This window comes from Ostrea edulis, chromosome 5 (genome assembly GCF_947568905.1).
Source record: "Ostrea edulis chromosome 5, xbOstEdul1.1, whole genome shotgun sequence".
Taxonomy (NCBI): domain Eukaryota; kingdom Metazoa; phylum Mollusca; class Bivalvia; order Ostreida; family Ostreidae; genus Ostrea; species Ostrea edulis.
The window spans coordinates 40,897,692-40,921,633 of NC_079168.1; the positions used below are offsets into that span (position 1 = coordinate 40,897,692).

Below are 23,942 nucleotides of genomic sequence, written 5' to 3' on the forward strand. Positions count from 1 at the left end.
AATTTGAATGTGAATAGGCACAGCTGTGAATTCGATCAACTCTACAATTGTTGAAAATTTAATGTTGATATCTTCAAGAGAAAAACTTACACCCTAAATTTCAGAAAAACGTCAATATCTTAAACAATAATTGACATGATTTCTTATAACAAGGTCTTTCATATCATACCTTGATCTATGATCTTGGTCTTATCCAAAACAGTAAGATTATGTTAGTGATATTGGTGTTGAGGCATCTCTGTGTTATGTTAATTTATTTTCAGTTAAGTTGTGATCCTTTGAGGCTAGGTTGGGGCCACAATTTTTTATGGGAATAATTTGATTTTAAAAAATAACAACAGCTGAACAATGGCAGAGCCAAGGTGACTCAAGTGAGCAATGTGGCCCATGGGCCTATTCTTTTATATACACAGTATGATTAGCGTCCAGTACCCGTGGCCTTAGCTATGAAACTTTACATAAAGAACCACCTTCACTTAAGGATGCACCTTCTTGATTTAAGGTTAAAGGGTCAGTTAGAAAAAGAATTAATGGATATGATATCACAAATGCTATTTAGCAATGGAATTTCTCCAAAAAAGTATCATACATGTGATAGGATGACTTCTATTGCATTTAAAATTTAAAGGTTAAAGTCATCAACTTACAAATGCTAACAAATTATTCTAATATTGAGATTTAGCACTAAAATTTCACAAGAGACTCAGTAAAGTGTATTTCCTTTCAAAAAAGCATAACAAATTAAGCAATAAAAACAGGGAGCATAAATTCACTGAATTTTATTATTTATACACGTACACATATCAATTTTATTCATAAAAAATACCAGACAATCTGAACAGAATATTAGCATATTATTCATGTGTATTATCTCCCATACCAAGTACACACCAAAACACATACTGACGAAAATCACTTCAGATACTTCATACAGTTGTGAAGAATGTCTATACCATGAAGTTCTCTCAATCTCTCTAAGTGTCGCTTATCACCTTGAGCAAGCTTCGCTATAAGAATGGCACAATTCTGCTGCAGACCGGACTTATTCCCATCACGAGCCAGAACTAAAAGTTCCTTAATAATATCTGTCTTTGATAGAGCTGCACAAACTTTAGGGACCTGGGTGCAGTGACTGAGACACAGTGCAGCATTCCCTACAACTGTTTCATCATCACTCTTCAGTTGTTTAATCAGAGTTCCCAGTCCTTTGTGGTCCACAATGAAGACCCGAGCATGGTCATTAATCTGCGAGCAACCAGTGAGGGCCTTCAAGGCACACTTCCTATTTGCGGAATCTTCATCATTCTTCAAAATGTACATTAGGATTTCTACTCCTTCGTTGTCACAGAACCAGTCGACTGAGGGGATGGAGTAGGGTAAGATATGGCTTAGGATTCCAAGACTGCGAGATATCATCAGCTTGTAATGCTTCAGAGACTGACAGATTATCAGGCATTGCTTACAAATGGGAAGGCTGAACTCTTTAAAGTTTACACTAGATCCTTCATGTGTCAAATTAGAAATGAGACCCAAGCAAGCCTCCACAAGCTCCACGCTGAGAGGCTGAGGTAATTTTTCTTTGTGTCTGGAGATGGAATCCACAAGAATCTTCCACATATCTTTCCGATCTGACAGCTTTTTCCTGATAACAACATCATTGGAGAGGTTGGTGATTGTGGAGACACAGGTAGGTAGAACGGACTGGTTGCTGGATCCTTCTTTCAAAACATTTTCAAACGCTGGCAGCACATCAATTTCGATTTTGTCTCTTAACTGTTGCTTAAACTTGTTGTCAAGAGCCAGATTGTTTAGAACACATCCCGAAGTTAATGCAGCATCATCATTTGTTTGGATTAAATTGAACACAATAGTCATTAGCTGTGGAATGTCAAACTTTTGAAAAACTAATGATCGTCCAATCACAGATATTGTCACTGTGTGTAATATCTTCACACAGCTGGATTTCAGACCACGACCAGGGCCTTTGATTTTCACTTCCATGAACCTCATTAGTTTGTTGGGCATTCCCTCTGTTTGTAAAAAAACTTCCTGATTCTTTTCATTATCTTCACAAGCCAAACGGAACATGTCCATGCCAGACTTCAGCATATCGAGTTCTTCTTTGGATAAACTCCTTGGAGAAGCTGAAAAACATTTTGAGAAGCATGGATGCTCACTAATGATTTGAAATCCTCCCTCTGTTCTGAAAAGTGTTTTCTGTTCATTGTTCTTCAGGAAATTTTGCAGAACTTGGAATCCTCCACTGTAGAAAATAGGAAGTTGACCTTTTTTCCCAAGTTGCTGAAGTAAAGCTACGGGACCCTTTTCTCCCGCCTGAAATGCCTCTTTTGCTTTTTCTTCTTCCTGTTGGGTCCTCTCAACTCTATCCACATCTGCAAAATAGTCTTTGATAAGATTTTGTTTGGTTGGGTCACATTCAAGGGCTTTCTTGTAAGCCTCCCTTGCTTTTTCATAGTTTCTGAGTCCAAGATAAGCCTTTCCCATTAGAACATAAGCTTTCATGCTGTTACTGAAAACCCTTATGGCCCAGTCACAGTCTACAAGAGCTTCCTCAAATCTACCCAGTTTGATGTTTGTTTGAGCTTTGTTTGTCCAAAGGGCAAGATGATCTTTGAGATGAGTCAGTCCTTCAGAGTAAAGCTCCAATGCTTTCTCATAATTTCCTTGTCTGAATTCCTCATTGCCTTTTTCTTTTAACTCATTAGCCTTCTTCTCACCAGCTTGTCTTCTTTCTGCTCTCTCCCTGGCATCTACCTCCATTGCAGCCATGAAGCCTTGTTGGTCTGCGGTGGTCATTGTTTGAGGAGCATTAGGATCTTGGGCTGTGGAGGGAGACTTATTGATTATAGTTTTACTGAAGCCAGTTTTAGTCTTGGGTAATGGCTCTTTGAAGTCGTCTTCTTCTTCCGGCATTTCAGAAAGTTTCTCATTTAGCTGTGCTTGGTTTTTGGCAATGATTTCATCTGCCTTTTGCATGGCTTGTTTGACATCATCATCTTCTCCATATTTGAGAGTTTTAACCTAAAATGATAAAGCATGCAGGTTAGTAAAAGTATTCTAGATCATAAAAGGCCATGTTTATAAGACAATAATTATTTCATAATTCTGTTTGTGAAGCAGCTGTAACATGAAGGGAAACAATGCAATGGACCAGATTAGGATTCAAACCCGGGGCCCCTGAACTTCAGTCAGTTGTTCTACCAACTGAGCTATTTCATCATATATCCAGAGAGCAAAGACACAATATTTTAGAAGATCTTTTACAATTTACTGTTCGCAGTTATGGAATAATATGCCAGAATTTTTAAAATATTACCCAACATTGGAAACTTTTAAATCCACTTATCTTAGAATTTTTTTTCATTTGGGAAATTAAAACCATATAGATTTGTTTTTTATTATTTTTAGTTTTATTTTTATTTGTTTATTTATTTATTTTGTTTTATTTTCAGTTTTAAACATGTAAATAGCATACATGTATGTATACAACATACCTTCATATACTATTTCATATTGTATCTGTATAATACTGTTGTCTGTATATATGTTTTCAGGACCACAATGTAAACTAGTTTTAAACTAATTGTGCTATCCTGTTTAAATAAAGAACATTATTATTATTATTATTGCCACCGGTGATCGAACCTGGCTGACTGCTACATTCCTCCCTCCTTAAATGTCTTCACACTAGAAGACATCAACCCATGGTCTATCAACTCAGGATATTTATCCCCTGGCAGGCATTTTCACCTGTCAGTTCCAGGGGCTGGTTTAGAATAGGAAGAGAGAAAATGCAACAGACCAGACCGGGATTCAAACCCGGGCCCCCTTAATCTCTAGTCAGTTGCTCTACCAGCTGAGCTTTCTTGTCACCAACGATCGAACTCAGCTGACCACTACTCCATATTGAATAGTGGGAATTCAGCAACACCAGCTAGTGTCACTGCTTTGCCGACCTTTTACAACTTTATTTCACAGATCTAGATAGGATTAAGTTATCGGATGAGTATTCTTCAAGTTAATCATGACTACTTTGATGCCGATTGGAATTTTGCATATTTGTGTGCTGACATCATGCGCAAAGAAATTGAATGGCCAGGAAGCAACCAAAGTTAAAAGTGGTGCTTTAATTGTCAGTGTTTGAGCTTTTTACATGGCAATAGCATCATATTAGTCACGGTTAACTTGTAGAATGAAATAAAGCAAAAGTGAGCAAGCTCACATACCCCACGCTCCAACATTGCTTGACAATGCCTGACATAATGAATGGTAATGCTATGCATTACTGCAAGAACAGGACAGAGAAGCTTGAAATTCTAAGTTCAAAAGGGGCATAACTCCCAGAAAAATTATTGAATCTTAATTTTCTGGGAAAATGCACATCAACACAGTTTGTCATTAACTACAAAGTTTCACAATATTCAGCTGAGCAGTCTCAGAGGAGTTGCACTGACAAGAACAGGACAGACGGGCTCGAAAGTCCAAGTTCAAAAGGGCATAAATCCCAGAAAAATTATTGAATCAGAATTTCCTGGGAAAATGCACATCAACACAGTGTGTCATTATTTGCTACAAATTTCACGAAATTCTGTTGAGCGGTCTCAGAGGAGTTGTGCTGGCAAGAAAGGGACTGCCAGACGGGTCAAAAACATTATATTACCCTCTGCAACTTCGTTGTGTGGGGTATTATAAGCATTCGATAACTGAATCCTCACATATTAGACAGCAAACCTGCGAAATAGTTGTAAAAGGTAGGCAAAGGAGCAACACTAAGTGATGTCGCTGAACATTCCCACTTACAATATGGAGTCCACTCCGATTCTCCCCCGCACATGTCACGATATAAAAGCAGGGTTAACAGTCGGAGGAATCTCGGATTAGTTATCAACTAGTGTATGGGCAACAATTGATTATGAAAAATAAAATCTATAATCAGAATCAAAGACCTAAAAACGATTGACAATCGAATGTCAGCGACAATTGTTTCATCACTAACTTCCATGACAATATAATTTATTTCCCAAGATTGAAGAGTTTCTATAGTTTGTTAAAAAACAAAATCATGGCACAAGTCTTGTTTACATAACAAAGAATTGTGAGTGCTGTATCTCACTTGTAACTCAACAACTCATATTCAAATTTTGGTTGACATTTAGAAATACTTTAGTTTAGCATTGTAAACAATAAAAATGGAAAAATTTTCAGCTCGAAACATGTCCATGTTCCTTTAAGTGCACGTTAATAACTAGAACCAACCGACCAACGCTGAAAGTAAATTTACAGACATGAATTATGAAGGACGTACTGCTCCGAAATTCGGTGAAGGCGTCAGTCCAAATATTCAGCTGAGCTGAATCTAAGCCGAGATTAAGGCTATGCCTGTCCACTTCTTTAAAGAGAATATACGGGTTAACATGTAATATGTCTTACGGTGTGACCGTATTTGAGGGTAAAGCAAAAAAATATTGGCATTAGTATCTAGATCCATAACAGGACAAAAAATATCCTGAAATATTAGCACCTAACGTGTGAGGACAGAGCTCAATCAAAGTATTCTAACTTTAGACATTTTTTATCCGCCTATTCATTAAACACGGGAAACGCTATGCAACTAATGTAAACAGTGCATTGTGACGTCATATTCAGCGTCAGTGTTTAGCAAATACACAAACATAGGAAAGGTTGTACAATTGCATTAATTGAGGAGTGATTATATATGATTAAGAACATAAGATTTACATGCTTTTATGGATTTTATGTAACATCTCAGAACGACGCAACGTGAACTTGGGCACACAAGATTCAAAATGGAGAAATACATGTCCATGCGATAGTATTCGAATCGACGCCATTGGGACCAAAATTTTCAAGTTCCAAAGGTATGGTTTAATTTTTCATTAGTTTTCTATGTTTTCCTTTTAAACATGTATATACGTGTTACCTATACTATAGGGAGAGCTCCGCTCTCACGGCCCATCGGGCCGTGAGAGGGCTTCACCCTCTATCATTAAATACATGCCTTCGTTTAAAAAAAGCAGTGGAATTACAGTGATAATAACGTTGAAAGTCTACGAATGCCAACTCAGATGATTAAATGAACTGTGCAGCAGGCTAGATCTTGGCCTCTAACGTTATAGACTTCGCGACGAGAATATTTCTGGAAGTTTCCAATACCATTTAGACTTCAGATGGGTAAATAATTTGCAGGTCTATATATCGAAATAAATCGTTAGTTTATAAACAAACGGATATATATGTCAACGCCTTACCAAGGACTCAATTTCATCTACTTTGTTTATAAACTCGTCCAATTTCTTGGAATCTTGCAACTTCGAGTCTGCCATGTTGACGCTTGTCTGGCAACCGTCAGATTTTACTTCCGGTGTTAGCTTGTACATAGAATGTTCGTGATATGCCATATCAGGTATACTTACATGGCCTCTTTCCCTAAATAATGTGTTTTGCGACTGATGTTATCGATAATATTTTCATGTCCTCTTTTCCAAAACCAATGACCCATTTTCAACCAAATATGGCACAGGATATATCCTTACTATGTAGGTTTATAATAAGAGGTCCATGGGCCACATCACTCACCTGAGTCACCCTGGCACCAATCTAATTAAAATTAGATCTTTGATCCGCTCATGCAATCGCTACACAAAGCTTTGTGTAGCGATTGCATGAGCGGATCAAAGATCTAATTTTAATTAGATTGCCTTGGCACATATTTAAAGATTTCCCCAATATTTTCGCATGTAAATCTTTGATCTATTTTATAGCCAAACCCTACCCCTAGGCGCCATCATTTTTACAAACTTGAATCTGAACTATGACACGAAGCTTTCATGCAAACGTAAACTTCTCTGGTCCAATGGTTCTTGAGAAGAAGATTTTTCTCTATATATTTGTATGTAAAACTTTGATTCTCTATTATAGCCCAACCCTACCCCGGAGGCCATGATTTTAACAAACTTGAATCTGCACTATGTCATAAGAAAGCGTTCATGTAAAGTACATTCCTGGTCTAGAGGTTCTTGAGAAGATTTTCAAAAGAGTTTCCTTTTATATTTGTATGTAAAACTTTGAACCCCCATTGTGGCCCCATCCTATCCCCGGGGACCACTATTTTAACAAGCTTGAATCTGCACGATGCCAGAAAGTTTTCATGGAAATTTGTACTTTCCTGGTCCAGTGGTTCTTGAGAAGAAGATTTTTCCTATATATTTGCATGTAAAATTTTGATTCCCTATTCCTTGCAAATATTTTTAATATATTTTTAAAAAAATATTAAAAATATTAATTTAAAAAATATTTTTAGCTGTTCCTCCGGGGGCCATGAATTTAACAGACTTGAATCTGCACTATGTCAGGAAGCTTTCATAAAAATTTCAGCTCTTTTGGCTCATTGATATTTAAGATTTTTTAATGACCCCACCCTATTTTTACATTTTTGTGATTATCTCCCCTTTGAAGGGGCATGATCCCTCATTTGAACAAACTTGAAAGGCATTTACCAACGAATACGTTTTGCCAAGTTTGGTTGAAATTGGCTCAGTGGTTCTGGAGAAGAAGTCGAAAATGTAAAAAGTTTGCAGATGAAGAAACAGACAGTCGGGCAGACAATGGACAAAAGGCGATCAGAAAAGCTAACTTGGGGTTTCAGGTCAAGTTCCAATGATGTGTGCAATAATTCATTTGATGCGCGCATCAAATCAGTTATTGTTTTTATCAATTGAATTGATGCGCACATCAATTGAATTACTGCACACATCAATGGAATCATTGCACGCAGTAATTGATTTTATGTACGCATCAATTGAATTAGTGTGCGCAATAATTGATCTTATGCGCGCATCAATTGAATTATTGCTGACAATAATTGAATTGGTTTGATTGATTTTAACGTATTTTATTGTTTATATTATATACAAAAGGATCGATCAGAAACAAGTTCGTACAACTTACGAGTTCTTCTCCTTATAACCTAATACATGTAATACACAATTGTCATTGATAAAAATAATATACAGAGAATGCAAAACTGGTAAGTGTTATATAAATATACAATGCAATGTGATATGATCATCAGCTTAAATCTTTTAATTTCATGAATATACGTCTGAACACAAGAGAAAATACAATTATTTGATTCGGTAGATAGGACATTATTATCCCACAGTAGAACATGTGTATCAATAATAACCAGATCATTTAACCGTAGCAGTTTATCCATTAATTTGTATCTTGCAATTGAACATTCCTTACAAATAAAGAAAAGGTGATATGCATCTTCACGCATATCACAAGGACATAATGGAGAATCAACAATATTGCGTCTAGAAAGATCATAATTCAAAACACAGGTGTGTTCAAGTTTGGTATTGAATTATATTCAGTAGACGAGAACCATGTGAAAAGTATACAAAAAATTGGTGCGCACATCAACTGAAATATTGCATGCGATAAAATAATTCAATTATAGGTATATTGAATTGAGATATCTCTTATCAAATAACTGCTCGTTCTTTCAATTATTGCACACATTTAATTGATGTGGGCAATATTTCAATTGATGAGAACAATAATCAAATTATTGCCTTCGTGCGCGCATCGATTTAATAATCATTTCTTCAATTGAATTGTTATGAAATTTGGGATATCTCGATGTGACATATTGTTAAGTCGACTTGAGTTTTCTTTGAATTTTCACAGTTGATAATCCAGATACTTTGTAGTTCAAAATCCTATTTCTGATGGAATATGAAAGTTTCCTTCCACTTTAGTGCACTAGAAGAGGGGGGGGGGGGGGCTTACGGGGCTAGCAACCACCACCACTTGTTTGGTTGATTTTATTTCAATAAAAAAGATGTCATTTTATGGCCATTTTGGTGCCCCCCCCCCCTCGAGCTCCCCTTTCTGAAAGTTCCCTTCCACTCTAGATAGCGCAATCGTTCCTTTTTTATTTTGTCCTCGTTATATAAAGATCGATCTTTTTTACTTTGGAGTTCCAAATTACGATACAAAGACTGAACGAACGGTGAAGACATGGTAAACACATACGGACGCAAGGTCAGCGCTTTGTGTACAGTGAACACAGAGAGTGAACAGAGAACGAACGTTGAGCTAAAGGGGGGGGGGATGGGAAAAGTAGTACGTTTCCAAGGGACTGTATCAGTGGCGGATCTGCAGGGGGTTACGGGGCTAGCAACTCAGCACCCCCCCCCCCCATTGCTTGATTTATTTTAGTTAGGGATGCTTACTCTCCCTAGGCACCTGATCCCACCTCTGTGTATACAGGGGCCCGCGTTTGCCCAATTCTTTATGTTGTGTTCCTTATAGGAGTTATGAGATTGATCACTGTTCGTTATCTTCACCTTTCATTTAAATTATGTCATATTTTGGCCATTTTGGTATCGTCCCCCCCCCCCCTCCTTGGTCGGAAAAAGTACAAACTCGAGTCGCAACCAGTCCTTTGTGAAAAAATGAAGACAATCTCATAACTCCTATAAGGAATATAAGACTAAGAGTTGGGCAAACATGCTCCCCCCCCCCCTGGACAATGGACATACATATGTACCAGAGGTGGGATCAGGTGCCTAGGAGGAGTAAGCATCTCCTGTCGACCGGTCACATCCGCTGTGAGCCCTATATCTTGATCAGGTAAACGGAGTTATCCGTATTCAAAACCAGTCTGCCAAGAACGGTCTAACAATCGGTATGAAACACTTCAGACAGCATTTGACCCAATGATAGGTTGTATTGGCAAACTAGATCGTTATAACGATCGATCATATATGGTACACATGTGTAAATTGTATCATGTAGTTATAATGTTTAATTTTTAATTTGTATATGCCCCCTGAGGGCCCTTGATTGGTGAATAAATAAATTATTATCATTATTAATATAATTTGATTGTCCTGTGTATGAACATATGAACATATTAGAAAAATGCATTCAAAACTACTAGATATTAATACCTTATTTAGTTTACTAAATCCACATAACCTTGTATCTACAAAACAAACCTGTCTATACATCAGAGACTGTTTTAATGTTAGAAATAAGTTTTCAACAGTTTGATATTTTGTAATGTATCAATATATATGTGTATCTATGTATGGCTAACAACACATTCTTATATAATGTGCTTTAGTGCCAATAAAGAATTGAATTGAATTGAATTGAATAATTTGCGAAATGCTGAAATGAAGATCTCTTTTAAAATTTCTTCCTGTGTACTCATATCTGCAAAAGCAATCTGACTGTATAGCGAGCATGGCGGCCCATGGGCCTTTTGGCCGTAACTTGAGCATAGTTCTAATTTTAGAGTTACGCCCCCTTGTGAATTCACATGCGGCAATGACATTTTGGTGGCTTTAAGCGAAGAATTTATAAAGCTTTTTTCACAAGTGGGAATAATATGGCAAATATCCTGAGTGGGAAAGACGTTTCAGAGTAATATAAATTGCATCACGATCTACTATATCTTACTGACAATGCATAGTTATTAACTTATCAAAGTTTTACAAAGAAGTATATTCCGAATTTACTCGTAATTTTCAAGATGTGAAGTTAGCATCAGAATTCACAGGAAATTATGCTATAAATGATATATTTTTGTGTCTAAACAGGGAAATAAGAGGAAGACTCAAGGCGGATATTGAGAGTTTCAAACAGAATGCGCCCAACTTTTTACCTGGACTCGCTATCGTACAGGTTAGATGGAATTGTATGATGCATTATTATTATAAAAGTAAAATTTGCCCAACTAAGCCTAGTTGGTCTTTATAAACATTTATTAGATTTTTTAAATTTTGGGATGTTATCTATTTAGGGATGGGGGAGAAAGTGGGTGAAAAGGGGTAGGTGGAGGACAAAGAGATTGAAATGATTGGGGGTAGGGGGGGGATAGAAAAAGACGGGGGTTAGAAAAGGTAGGCCCTCTAATCCCCACCCTGAGCTATAGTTTATGTAAATAGAAGTCAATTATAAACATGATTGAAAAACTGGTAGCTCTTTATATTGTTATTGATTTACAATAGATACCCGATATAGTCGGTAATATTAATTATAGGTCTATAGAGCTTATGTTGTATTGTTACACCATGTTCTGCTCAAAGGTTGGAATTAGCAAGAAATGTGAGCTTTTGAAAAATTGTGAGTGAAAATAGTGGACACTTGAAAATCTTAGAGAGTGGTGATTTACAAACCTTGATCTGACATCAAGAGACCCCCAGGCCCCAACATAGCACCATGTGACCTACGTCATTGACTTGTCCAAACATTGTCTGTTGACCCATCAGGCTCAGTAATTATGGGGTAAAAAATCATTCATTTAGATAACATATGAAAAAAGAGCAATGATTCGTTAGTTTTATTTTAGCTTGTAAGTTGTCATTTTAGCCTGTGGATTTTATAACCACAGTCTGAAATTAGCGTATGGTAGAAAAAGTTAATATTAACCCCTGCTGAATAAAGATTATTTGATTTGATTTGATCTGTAATGGTATGATGTGGATATGTTCTTGATGATGTCATTATTACTTTCTAAGGTGGGAGGTCGAGAAGACTCCAATGTGTACATCGGACAGAAGTTAAAAAATGCCGCTGCTGTTGGAGTCAATGCCAGCCATGTGAAGCTGTCACAGACGGCCTCACAGACAGAGGTTGATCTTTGTTCACAGAGTTTTTAAAATCAAATTCTTGTATACCAGACAATTAGATCATTTTACCAGTACTGACAAGGAACTGTCTGTCGGTTGGAATGAATTTTTAGTGGATAATTAATATTACCAAAGTATTTTTTCCAAATTGTGTTCATTAATATAATTATTTCTGAATTTTTTAATGTAAAAGACGATATTTTATTGCAAAAGAAAACATGATTTTTCTCTATCAGGTCCTTGAGACGGTAGAGAAATTAAACAACGATCCCAGTGTGCATGGCATTATTGTTCAAGTAAGTTACATGTGTATCCCATTTTTATTCTTACAATCTGCATGCAGATTAAAAATGCCCTTTTGAAGAAATCTGAAGATCGATTCCTATTTTTGGAAATCTGTAAATGAAGATTCCTTCAGTTTAATGAATGCTGTGAAAATTTATAGATTATACTTAATAAAATGTCTTTAAAAGAAGTTATATTTATACATTTCCAATGTGTTTTTGTTTCTATGATGATCTTTGCAAATGGTAATGATACCCATTTCTTCATGAATATGCTGTAATGTGTGCATGAATCTGGATATACATATATATGTGTACATCTGTTTTAACGGCTGGGAATTCTGACAGAAATGAAATTAGAATGTAAATATACGAAATGAATTTCATTTTTGAAAATACTTGTACATCAGGTATGAACTGCAACACTTCACATCAGCATACTTTTCATGAAGCGCCAACATACTTCATGAAGTCTTAGTTCTTAGCCTCGTGTATTTTCAAAAATGAAATTTGATGAATTGAGTCCATTGTTTTCAGTTACCCTTGGATACTGTGAATGATATAGATGCCCATCTTGTCACAAACACCATCAAACCGGAGAAGGACGTAGATGGGTAAACTAGTTCTGAATTTTAAAAAAAAATCCTAGCTATTATTTTGTGTCAGTAGGAGAAAAAAAAAGGGTTACAAATTTGAAACAGTCAATATGAATTTTTAAAAAGTCTATAAATGCAACTTATTTCTGAAGTGAAGTGGTCTTCTGGACATGCATGTATTCCTGTTCAAACTGATTGTAAACATAGGAGACATTTTCAGCGAGGAAAAAGTGCATGCTGAAGATATCTGCCATCCAATAGTCTAGCAAGCAAGAAGTGATTCAGAGTAGACTATTCATCAATTTCATCATTTTGTTTGGGTTTTAATTACAACAACAATGAAGGATAACAACTCCTTGACTCTTCTTTACCTGATCTGAATATTTAGTGATACATGTAGAATTTAATTAGATTTTGTTTTAATTAGATTTTGTGTTTATTAGTTATATACTGTATGTATGTTCTTACTGAGAGGGAGACATGTACTAAATTGTGTGTAGTGTAAACAAATTCATCATGTGTACCTGCTAAACAAGGATTAATTACCGTACTGCACATGATTATTTATAGGGTAAGGTTGTTTTAAATTCTGAATTAAAGTCCAAAGTGAATCTCTTCTCTCAATAGATATTAATTATATGTTCACATTTCAGACTTCATGAATCCAATGCGGGAAAGCTGGCTCGGGGTGACCTGGAGGGATGTATATTTCCATGCACCCCACGAGGATGTCTTGAGCTCATTAAAAAATCTGGTAAGTGCATCCACATCTTCTGTAAGATTGTACTTCTTATTGAGCCTGCCTCAAGCGTCCGCTCAAGTACAATGTACATGCCCTGGGTATTTTATTTGTATAACCACCAACAATGAAGTTGTGTGAGAGGGGGGATATACTAGATTGTCCTTGTTCTTTTGTATGTTTGTCTCAACTCAATAAATACATGGTACTGAAGATAGCATTTACAATTACAAGTAAATTGTATACTTTAATTTGATAATATAGCCCTTAATTTAATGTTTTGTACATGTATACAGTACCCATCACCAGATATTCCTGTTTTTTGGGTCACCTGAATGACTCAGTTGACCTACTGCTGGCTATTTTTGTCCATCGTTGTGCATCAAGTTGTAAACTTTTGAACATTTTTCAGCTTCTTCCCTTGAACAGCTGAACCAATTCTAACCAATTTTGGTATATAGCATCTATGGGTAAAGTGGAACAACAAGTGTGAATTTCATGGATCCTGCCTCCATGGGGCCTGAGGGGTGGGACCAAAATCATCTAAATTAATGCAGTCTTCAAAAATCTTCTTTACTTGTGGACATTAAGCAGTCAAACTGTTTACATGATTATGATAAGCAATGAGCCCTTTACCAACATTGTGAAATTCATGACCCCTGGCTTTAGAGCTCAGGCCCCAGGGTAGGGTTAGATTGGTCATATATTGAAAATGCATCATATCGTAGAAAAAATTTCTTTACTTCTGGACAACAATAAGGCAACATGTTTGCATGATTCTAATAAATACTCAATCCTCTACCAAAATTGTGAATTCATGACCCCAGGGTTTAGGATTCAGGCCCCAGGTGGGCCTAAGTTGGTCATAATGCATTGAAATTGTGAAGTTTATGACTCCGTGGTTCAGGTTATATTATTATTACATGCACAAACAAGTTACTAGAGCAGGAGTTGTGGGCCCTATGGTAAACCTGATGATGTGTTAGAAATGTTTGTGTATTAATGATTTTTAAAATTTCATACACACGAGTCATGAACTTTGGAAAATGTGTTTCATGGTGCACAGGTGACCATCAAGGCCCATAGGCCTCTTGTTTAATATTGTAAGGATTGTAGAAGTTGTCACTTAGATATTCATTACAAGAAGGGCAAGTGTTCGTCAGTTGATACACTGTAATTGTTATGTCTTGATTGGAGATGGCAGATGTTTGAGTGGGGATGATGTGAACTTGATCAGAGTGGGCTGGGACTGAACATGTACAGGTATTGTGCTGCAAAATCATCCCGCTGAAGTGTATTTCTCTATCGGAGGCCTTTAAAACTGCCATGGCTCTGGTGCTGTGTATGTTTATATAGATAAAATGTTTGTGTAATTAAACCATGTCTTTATTTTTAGCTCTTCTGAGCCAAAGGCTCAAAGAGCTAATGCTATGGCCATTTGTGCGGTGTGCGGTGTGCGTAAACTTTTTAGAAAAAGGGCTATAACTCAAGAACCCCTTGGCCAATTTTTTTCAAATTTGTTACAGGGTATCATTGGCCCAAGGGCTTTCATACATACTAAATATAGGGATGTGACCCTTTAACAAGGGGAGATAATCAGGAAAATACAAAAAAAAATAGTGGTTGCTAAAAAATCTTCTTCTCAAGAACCACAGGGCAGATTATCACCAAACTTACACATAAGGATGAGGATATGTTGTAGTTTAAAAATTGTTCAAGGCATTACCCTGGGGCAAAGGGCGTGGTCTCAAGGTCACTTCAAAGTTGACCTAAATTAAAATTTTTTTTAAATTCCTTAAATCTTAGATATTTTAGTCATTATAAGGACTAGGATCATCAAATTTTGACAGTTGATGCATCTTAAGACCTTGTGTCAAGTTGTCTCAAAAGTAGGTCACGGTGACCTACTTTTTGAATTTTGCAGGTATTTATTTTAAAATTAATTTTGATGCATATCTTGGACACTTTGAAGCCTATGATCATCAAAACTTGTCAGTTGGTGGATCATGGGACCTTGAAATGCGTCAACTGAAAAATAGGTCACCGTGACCTACTTTCTGAATTTTATGGCTTATCATTTATAGATATATTTTAAGTTGTTATTTCAAATACCGAGAGGTTTAGAATCATCAAATCTTGTAAGTTGATGCATCTTGAGGCCTTGAAACATATTTATAAAAAAAGTAGGTCACAGTGACCTACTTTTTGAATTTTGCAGATATTCAAATTTCACATTTTCAATTTTAAATGCATATTTTGGGCACTGTAAAACCTAGGATCATCAAACTTTGTCAGTTGATGCGTCTTCGGTCTTCGGTTTGTGTCGACCAAAAAGTAGGTCACCGTGACCTACTTTTGGTATTTGACAGCTAAATTACTATATTTCAGACACTATTTGACCTACAATCATCAAACTTTGTCAGTTGATGCATCTTGAGCCTTCGGAGTGTATTGACCAAAAAGTAGGTCACTGTGACCTACTTTTGGCGTTTGACAGTTATATTTATATATTTCAGTCACTAATTGACCTACAATCATCAAACTTTGACAGTTGATGCATCTTGAGTCAACGGAGTGTGTCGACCAAAAAGTAGGTCACCTTGACCTACTTTTGGAATTTGACGGCTATATTTATATATTTCAAATACGATTTGACCTACAGTCATCAAACTTTGTCAGTTGATGGGTCTTGCATGTTCGAAGGGTTTCGACCAAAAAGTAGGTCAACTTGACCTACTTTTGGAATTGGACACCTATATTTATATATTTCAGATACTATTTGACCTACAGTCATCAAACTTTGTCAGTTGATGCGTCTTGCATGTTCAAAGGGTGTTGACAAAAAGTAGGTCACCTTGACCTACTTTTGGAATTGGACAGCTATAGTTATATAATTCAGATACTATTTGACCTACAGTCATCAAACTTTGTCAGTTGTTGGGTCTTGCATGTTTGAAGGGTGTTGACGAAAAAAATAGGTCACCTTGACCTACTTTTGGAATTTGACGGCTATATTTATATATTTCAGATACTATTTGACCTACAGTCATCAAACTTTGTCAGTTGATGGGTCTTGCATGTTCGGAGTTCGCTGACCAAAAATTAGGTCACCATGACCTACGATTGGAATTTGACAGCTATATTTCAATATTCAGATACTAATTGGCTTAAAATCATCAAACTTTGTCAGTTGATATTTCTTGGGTTCTCAAAATGTGTAGACCAAAAAGTAGGTCACATTGACCTACTTTTTTTGAATTCTTAGGATTTAACTAAAGATTTAGAATACTAAGAGGCTAAGAATAGAAATGGTGGGGTTGTACAATTTATCAGAAGAGCGATTCTAGGCCCTTGGGCCTCTTGTTATGTAGATATGTGAATGGCTGGTAAATTTATCATGGTTCTGGTGCTGTGTATTTTCATGTAGTTACTGGTAAAACTCATGGTTCTGTTGTGTATTTTTATGTATTAATATAAAATGTTAATATCATAGATTAGACACACCTGTATTTTTATATAGATATGTGAATGGCTGGTAAATTTATCGTGGTTCTGGTGTGGTATATTTTTATGTAGTGACTGGTGAATTTATTGTGGTTCTGGTGCTGTGAATTTTTATGTATTAATATAAAATGTTTATATAGATAAAACACACCTGTATTTTTATATACATATGTGAGTGGCTGGTAAATTTATCATGGTTCTGGTATTGTATATTTTTGTATTAAAATGTTTATATAGATAAAACACACCTGTATTTTTATGTAGGTATGTTAGTGACTGGTAAAACTATCATGATTCTGGTGCTGTGTATTTTAACTGTCATGGTGTTGTGTATTTTATATAGGTTTTGTGATTAGTAAAACTGTCGTAGTTCTGATGTTGTGTATTTTATGTAGGTGTGTCCGTGGCTGGTAAATTTGCCGTAGTTCTGAGGTTGTGTATTTTATGTAGGTGTGTCCGTGGCTGGTAAAACTGCCGTAGTTCTGATGTTGTGTATTTTATGTAGGTGTGTCCGTGGCCGGTAAAACTGCCGTAGTTGTGATGTTGTGTATTTTATGTAGGTGTGTCCGTGGCCGGTAAAACTGCCGTAGTTGTGATGTTGTGTATTTTATGTAGGTGTGTCTGTGGCTGGTAAAACTGCTTTAGTTCTGATGTGTATTTTATGTAGGTGTGTCAGTGGCTGGTAAAACTGCTGTAGTTCTGGGGCGCAGCAAGATTGTAGGGTCTCCTATGGCAGACTTGTTGAAGTGGAACCATGCCACAGTAACCGTGTGCCATTCCAAGACCCAGAATCTGCCAGAGATTGTAAGTCCACGATGTCTTTCATGAATATTAATTTCTGTTGTATTGATGATGATTATTGAGTATCTTAGTTCAATTTGTCTAAATTGAATATTTCACAATCTAAAAATCTAAAATTTTCGCCTTTCATGCACACATTTTATACCAAACTTTGAAAATTTCTTGCATAAGGTAAGAACAGCAGACATTCTAGTGGTTGCCATAGGAAAAGCTGAGTTTGTGAAAGGGGACTGGGTAAAACCAGGAGCAGTTGTCATAGACTGTGGTATCAACTCCATTCCTGGTAAGAGTCCTATGTCATTCATGAGGTAGCCCGGCTTTAATCACTTTCAAGAGTCCTGTGTCATTCATGAGGTAGCCCTCTTTTAATCTCTTTTTCTCCTGGTAATAGTCTTTGTCATTGATGAGTTAGCCCTCTTTTAGTAACTTTTTTCAGTTGCCTGTCTTCCAACACTGTAACATGATATCCAACCTTCATACTACTTTGTACACTTAGTCACAGAAATATCAATGTATTTTAAGGTTAAGGGTCAAGGTTTCAATAAGGTCATATGATTTATAGGACCCTAACTACAAAGGGCTCAGGATGACTTTGTCAACTTTCTAATATTTTCACTAAATTAATTGAAAAAATATTTTTCTGTGAATTTTACTCAGGAATCTTATTATCCTTTCTCAATTTCAAAGATGCCACAAAGAAGTCTGGGAAGCGATTGGTCGGGGATGTGGCATTTGAAGAGGCTAAAGCTGCAGCCTCCTGGATAACCCCCGTCCCTGGCGGCGTGGGACCAATGACAGTGGCCATGTTACTGCAAAACACTTTCGAACAGGCCAAGAGAAAATACGGGGTATTTGATATTTACGATAAGGAGTAACTGTCTAGTTTGTTTGGATTATGGGGCTATAAAAACGAATGAAGCGTGGGCATTGGATATTGCAGAGTTCTTGAAAAGTGTCGGTAATGTCCGATTATCCAATAAAAGTAGTAAATGTCCGACACCAGTTACTCAATTGTCGGCCCTGATGGCTGATAAAAAATTGGGATCGAAGTCCGTTTTTTACCGGAGAAAAATGGCAGCCATGTGGCCCATAAATTTTCAAACCGATGCTAAATCCGGCAAGGCATTGAAACGTAAACGTGAGGAATCTGTTGTGAGGAACTACGAGGAGAAAAGAAACCGATTGTATCTCCGCCTGGCAATCTGGGAGACAATGGCTTTTGATTGATGCGGTTTTACCTATACTGCTAGGTGACACCATCTGCTCAAAGTTGTGAGACCAACTACAACCGGACCAAAGTGAGAGAAAGAGTAGTTTAAATGATTGTAGAGGAAGACAAGAAAGAAGTTTAGAGGAATAGATAGGATAGAGAGAAAAAATGGAGGATGAGAGAGAAGTGGAGGATGAGAGAGAAATAGAGCAAGAAAGTGACTCAATCAGTGAAGTGAGGATGATTCAGAGTGTGAGAAAGGGTATGAAAGGAGAATTCATGAACTTATAGCTGATATGGATATTGAATACAATTAGTTGATTATAAATAAAATTTATAAAAACCTCAAAAGTGATGCATTTTTCTCTGGACTGACAAAATTTTGTTTGGGCTGACACTATTTCTAACAGTGTCAGACGAAATGTCTGACACTTCAAAAGAAATTTCAAGAACTCTGGATATTAATTGTCTCCATGCTTCCATTGTTGTTACATGTATATCCCCCGTGAAACAAACACTAGATTGATTGATTGTATCTAAGTTATTTAACATTCCTCTTGAGAATTTTCCACTCATATGGAGACGTCACCATTGCTGATGAAGGGCTGCAAAATTTAAGCCTATGCTGGGAACTTACTGCCTTTGAGCAGGGACAGATCTTTATTGTGACATGGGGCTTCGGTTTTTGCGGTCTCATCCGAAGGACCACATCATTTAGTCGCCTCTTACAACAAGCAAAGGGTACTGAGGACCTATTCTAACTCGGATCCCCTCAGGAAAACATACACTAGACATTTTTCATAATATTGTAATTCAAAAGGTTTCTTTAATCAAAGCTTGAGGTTTTTGTTCAAGGAATGCAAGTAATTTTTACTCCTTTTACATGATTGATATGAAGTAAGTTTGGGCAGTTTATGCATTATAAGCCACAAAACTCTACTCCTTATGAGAAGTCTTCTATCACAATGATTATGATCTTCATACTGACATCAATTCTAGTAACAAAAAATTCTGACGTATACATGTATGGGTCATTGCAATTGACCCCAAAATATGTGTATCTTTAAAAAAATACAATTGACTTCAAAGCAAACCTCCTTGTAGGCAAGTACGTGTATATATGGTAATGGTTTTTTTTAATTGAAGTACAATCTCTCTGTTCCTTACAGGGCTTCTGATTGTTTTTGAGTAATCTGTACCAGATACACATACAGTACCTTGATCTTTTCTTTAGGCTACAGGAGCATGGAAACTACAGCTGCTACCACTGAACTGTAAAACTCCAGTACCAAGGTCAGATATCATGTACTGCTAACATTCAAATCTAAAACATGATTTAGTCCCCTCATGACAAAGTCGAAGGAGATTTCTAGTTTACACTCCATCTGTCGATCTGTCCATTTGTTCATTTGTCACAACTTAGTTTTGCGGACTTTTTTCATGATGCTTTGATTTAGGAAGCTGAAATTGGGTATGTGATTTAGGGATGAATGTTTACAGATCAGGTTTAAGTTTTATCACAATTCACTGATTTTTACAACATTTATGGGACTTCGTGCCAAAAATAGTTTCTGGACAGCTATTGTCATGACCCCAACATCAGTGTCACACTTTAAGAAAAAACTATAACCTGGACTCTTATCTTTTCAACCAAGGGGGGATGGGGCTTTGAGATTTCACATATAGATGCCTCATGATCAGACCTTTCATTTGTTACAAAGCCTTTTGAACTAGTGATCTTGCACTTGGACCTACCTTTCAAAAAATAACCTTTTCAACTAAAGGGGATAGGTTAAGTAGTGTCATGCTGCCCAGTGAGGTATGCTGTCTTCTGACAACTCTTTCTTTGTCCAGTGTTCATATAATGTTTCTACATTGTAATTTCTTTGTTCAGTGTTCATGTAATGTTTCTACATTTTGTGTAATTTTGTTGTCCAGTGTTCATGTAATGTTTCTACATTGTAATTTCTTTGTCCAGTGTTCATGTAATATTTCTACATTGTGTGTGATTTCTTTGTTCAGTGTTCATGGAATGTTTCTACATTTTATGTAATTTCATTTTATAGTGACCTTGAGGTGGCTCAGTCACAGATTCCAAAGAATGTGGAACTGTTAGCCAAGGAGGTTGACCTTCTTCCAGAGGAAGTGGACTTGTATGGGAAGAAGAAAGCCAAGGTGTCCTTGGGTGTCCTCAAAAGGCTGCAGGGACAGAAAGATGGCCGATACATTGTTGTTACAGGGTACATACACTGCTGTCATCATAGTCTATGAATGACTCGGTTCATAGCTCATGAAATACTGTAAAAGTGATCAATATTTACACTGGGGGTTAAGTACATGTTTTTCCATGTCCAATATTACGTGTAGCAGAAAAATATGCAGTAATTCAATATGATGTATCTACATGTATATCAAATATTTATAACTATACGCAAGGGGGAAATTTACATGATTATCATGTGACCATGTAATTAGTGTAAATTTTCCCTGTGCATAAATAACTACTTTTTCAGTAGTCTGAAAAATGCACTTTTCAAAAAAAATATGATTGCCATTTGTTCAAGTATATGCACTTTACTCAGAAGCTTATGAAGGAAAGTTAGCTTTTTGGTATGAATTGAATTACTCTTGAATTACTCAGTATTACACCGACACCCCTTGGGGAGGGTAAAAGTACAACAACTATTGGCCTGGCCCAGGCACTGGGAGCTGCACTTAAGAAGAATGTGTTTGCTTGTGTTAGACAACCATCCCAGGGACCTACTTTTGGGATTAAAGGTAAGGCCAAATTGTCATCAGTGTATATATATATATATGTAGTGTATATGTAGGTAAACAAATTGAAGTTTCATGCAGTGAAAGTTTTTGATGGCAGCCAGCTGTCAAACTGAAGAAAATAGCTGGTTTAGAGGAAAGGCAGGTTTACTGAAAATTATCTTCTGATGAGTTATGTCCCTTTTCCAAAGCTTATGCTGTTCATTATCATTGCTGTTTATTAACTACATGTTATTCTTTAATTTCACATACAGTTGAACTTCAGTATCTTAAACACGGACATCTTGAATACCACGGATATGTCAAAGTGATTCGGAAGTCCCAGCTACTTATTCTTTAAGTATTTTACCCTTGATATATCAAATCCTCGGATAACTCAAATTTTTTTTCTCAGTCCCATTGATTTCAAGATAATGAGGTTTGACTGTAATAATATGCTTAGTGAAAGGAAGACTCTGATTCACAGGAACTGTTATTGTACTTTTAATTAACCTCTTATTGGATAAAGCACTCAAGAAAAATCCTGAAATTTAGTGTTTGCAATTGATTTCCACTCTGACCCTCCCTAAAACGTATACAGTAGAAATGGTAATTGATACATAATTCATTCGGTAGCAGTTGATTTTGAGTGGAGGGACCAGTGTTAAGGGAAACCAGTATTGAGAAGTTTCACTGTATTATTATTTACAATTTACGTCACTGTTTTATAATTCATTAGTAAAGACAGAGTATACTGTTATTCTTTGTGAAAGTAACCTTGGCAGTACACATGTACTTTATTGAAATCTCACCAGGTGGAGCTGCAGGTGGAGGTTATTCACAGGTCATTCCCATGGAGGAGTTCAACTTGCACTTGACGGGAGATATTCACGCCATTACAGCAGCAAACAATCTGCTGGCAGCTCAGATTGAAGCTCGTATGTTTCACGAGAGTACACAGAAGGACGAGGACTTGTATCGCAGACTTGTTCCCGATAGTAAAGGAAAACGCGCTTTCTCAAAAATCCAACTGAAAAGGCTACAGGTATATTTGATATTCAAACTGCAGAATGAGATACTGTTAATTTACTGGACAAATAAGTTTTAAAACGAAGTTAATTATTGCTGTACTGTGTCAGTTACATAGACCATAAAATGGTCATTGACCCAGGTTTTTTTTTCTCGGGTGGATTCTTTTTGGACCTCAATGTAATCTTTCTGTAAAGAACCATATTGCTTTCTTTTTTGGTCTCAGAAACTTGGCATCACAAAGACAAATCCAAATGAACTAACACCAGAGGAAATTAACAAGTTTGTTCGCCTAGATCTTGATGTAGCAACTATCACTTGGCAGAGAGGTAAGTCAGTATACTTTAATACCAAATATTTACTGTTTTTGAAAGATCGTTCTGTAGAGTGGAGTGATATATATGCCATAACAAACTGTTTTATCTTTGAAGTAAAGAATCCCATTGATAGGCAAGTCTGATGAACAAGTCTTTGAGAGTTTTTGTCATTTCATGTTACCATTCTATTGCTATTAAATTGATCTAACAGATAATTACAATGTATTTATTTTGTTTTGGAAGCAAAGAATTTGATTTTACAGTGGAATATACTTTGTCTAGTATTTTAGATCATTAGCAATCAATTGACAGTATTAACATGTAATGCAATTTTGAAATATTCATTTATAAGCAATTCATATTTCTTTTCAATTTTACTTTAATTATTACCTCTAAATAATGTGTTGCCATGGAAGAAAATTTCAATTTCATATTTTTGTTATTTGAAAACGGAGATAAATGACCCATATTGAGCTTAGTGTTAGGCTAAGTGTAGTGTAAGAAATATACAGTGCTAAAAATTTAGTGTGTCATGGTGTTTTTATTTACTGGACTGTTTGAAAGTCTACCTTATTAACTGTTTTATAAGGTGTATTATTAAGTCTCCCAAGCAAAGTTTGGAGACTTACTGTTTTTACTCGGTTCTTATTATTCTTCCGCTTCTTTCTCGCGCCTAAAACTGTCCAACATCATTCTCTGTAACCAGTTGATAAAAGTATTAGATATTCAAGGATATGATAGCCCAATGTATCTAGATATGCAGATATGTTTTTATTTTCAGATTGAAGGGGGTTAGGGTAGATTTTGGGGGATCAAATGAGGGTGGGGTTTAACATAGAACTCTATGGGGAAACAATTAATTCCAAATTTCACCAGATATAACTTGACAAAGTGGGGTTTAAAATAGAACTCTATGGGGAAAAAATTAATTCCAGATTTCAACAGAAATAGCTTGACAAATATGATAGAGTCCAGGGGTGCATTTTACAAAAGAACTTACGACTTACGACAAACTTTA

The 23,942-nt window shown here is 36.3% G+C and overlaps 2 protein-coding genes across 3 annotated transcripts in view; one reads left to right on the forward strand and one right to left on the reverse strand.

Moving 5' to 3' along the window:
* Window positions 1-763: 763 nt before the first annotated feature.
* On the reverse strand, window positions 764-6,393 carry LOC125652576 (tetratricopeptide repeat protein 12-like). The gene is made up of 2 exons (XM_048881899.2): window positions 6,291-6,393; window positions 764-3,042 (listed from the first exon to the last, which is right to left on the reverse strand). Exons 1-2 carry the CDS (start codon window positions 6,363-6,365, stop codon window positions 913-915), a joined length of 2,205 nt encoding a protein of 734 aa, XP_048737856.1. The 5' UTR covers window positions 6,366-6,393; the 3' UTR covers window positions 764-912.
* Window positions 6,394-10,346: 3,953 nt separating this feature from the next.
* Window positions 10,347-23,942, forward strand: part of LOC125649256 (C-1-tetrahydrofolate synthase, cytoplasmic-like) — a 42,888-nt gene continuing 29,292 nt past the window's right edge. The window contains exons 1-14 of one of the 2 annotated variants that reach the window (XM_048876628.2): window positions 10,347-10,482; window positions 10,659-10,743; window positions 11,580-11,693; window positions 11,927-11,986; window positions 12,512-12,588; window positions 13,224-13,324; window positions 17,481-17,617; window positions 17,786-17,897; window positions 18,302-18,462; window positions 20,059-20,117; window positions 20,891-21,064; window positions 21,466-21,602; window positions 22,394-22,623; window positions 22,834-22,936. In XM_048876628.2, the coding sequence (XP_048732585.1) occupies window positions 10,448-10,482; window positions 10,659-10,743; window positions 11,580-11,693; window positions 11,927-11,986; window positions 12,512-12,588; window positions 13,224-13,324; window positions 17,481-17,617; window positions 17,786-17,897; window positions 18,302-18,462; window positions 20,059-20,117; window positions 20,891-21,064; window positions 21,466-21,602; window positions 22,394-22,623; window positions 22,834-22,936 (1,585 nt within the window). In that variant the 5' untranslated portion in view covers window positions 10,347-10,447. The remainder of the gene's footprint in view (window positions 10,483-10,658; window positions 10,744-11,579; window positions 11,694-11,926; window positions 11,987-12,511; window positions 12,589-13,223; window positions 13,325-17,480; window positions 17,618-17,785; window positions 17,898-18,301; window positions 18,463-20,058; window positions 20,118-20,890; window positions 21,065-21,465; window positions 21,603-22,393; window positions 22,624-22,833; window positions 22,937-23,942) is intronic. The other variant, XM_056166230.1, reaches the window with a different exon arrangement.

Coding starts and splice junctions, on each gene's coding strand:
- LOC125652576 (XM_048881899.2), bottom strand. CDS start 6,365: ATGGCAGACTCGAAGTTGCAAGATTCCAAGAAATTGGACGAGTTTATA. Junction 3,043..6,290: donor TAGATGAAATTGAGTCCTTG/GTAAGGCGTTGA, acceptor TTATCATTTTAG/GTTAAAACTCTCAAATATGG.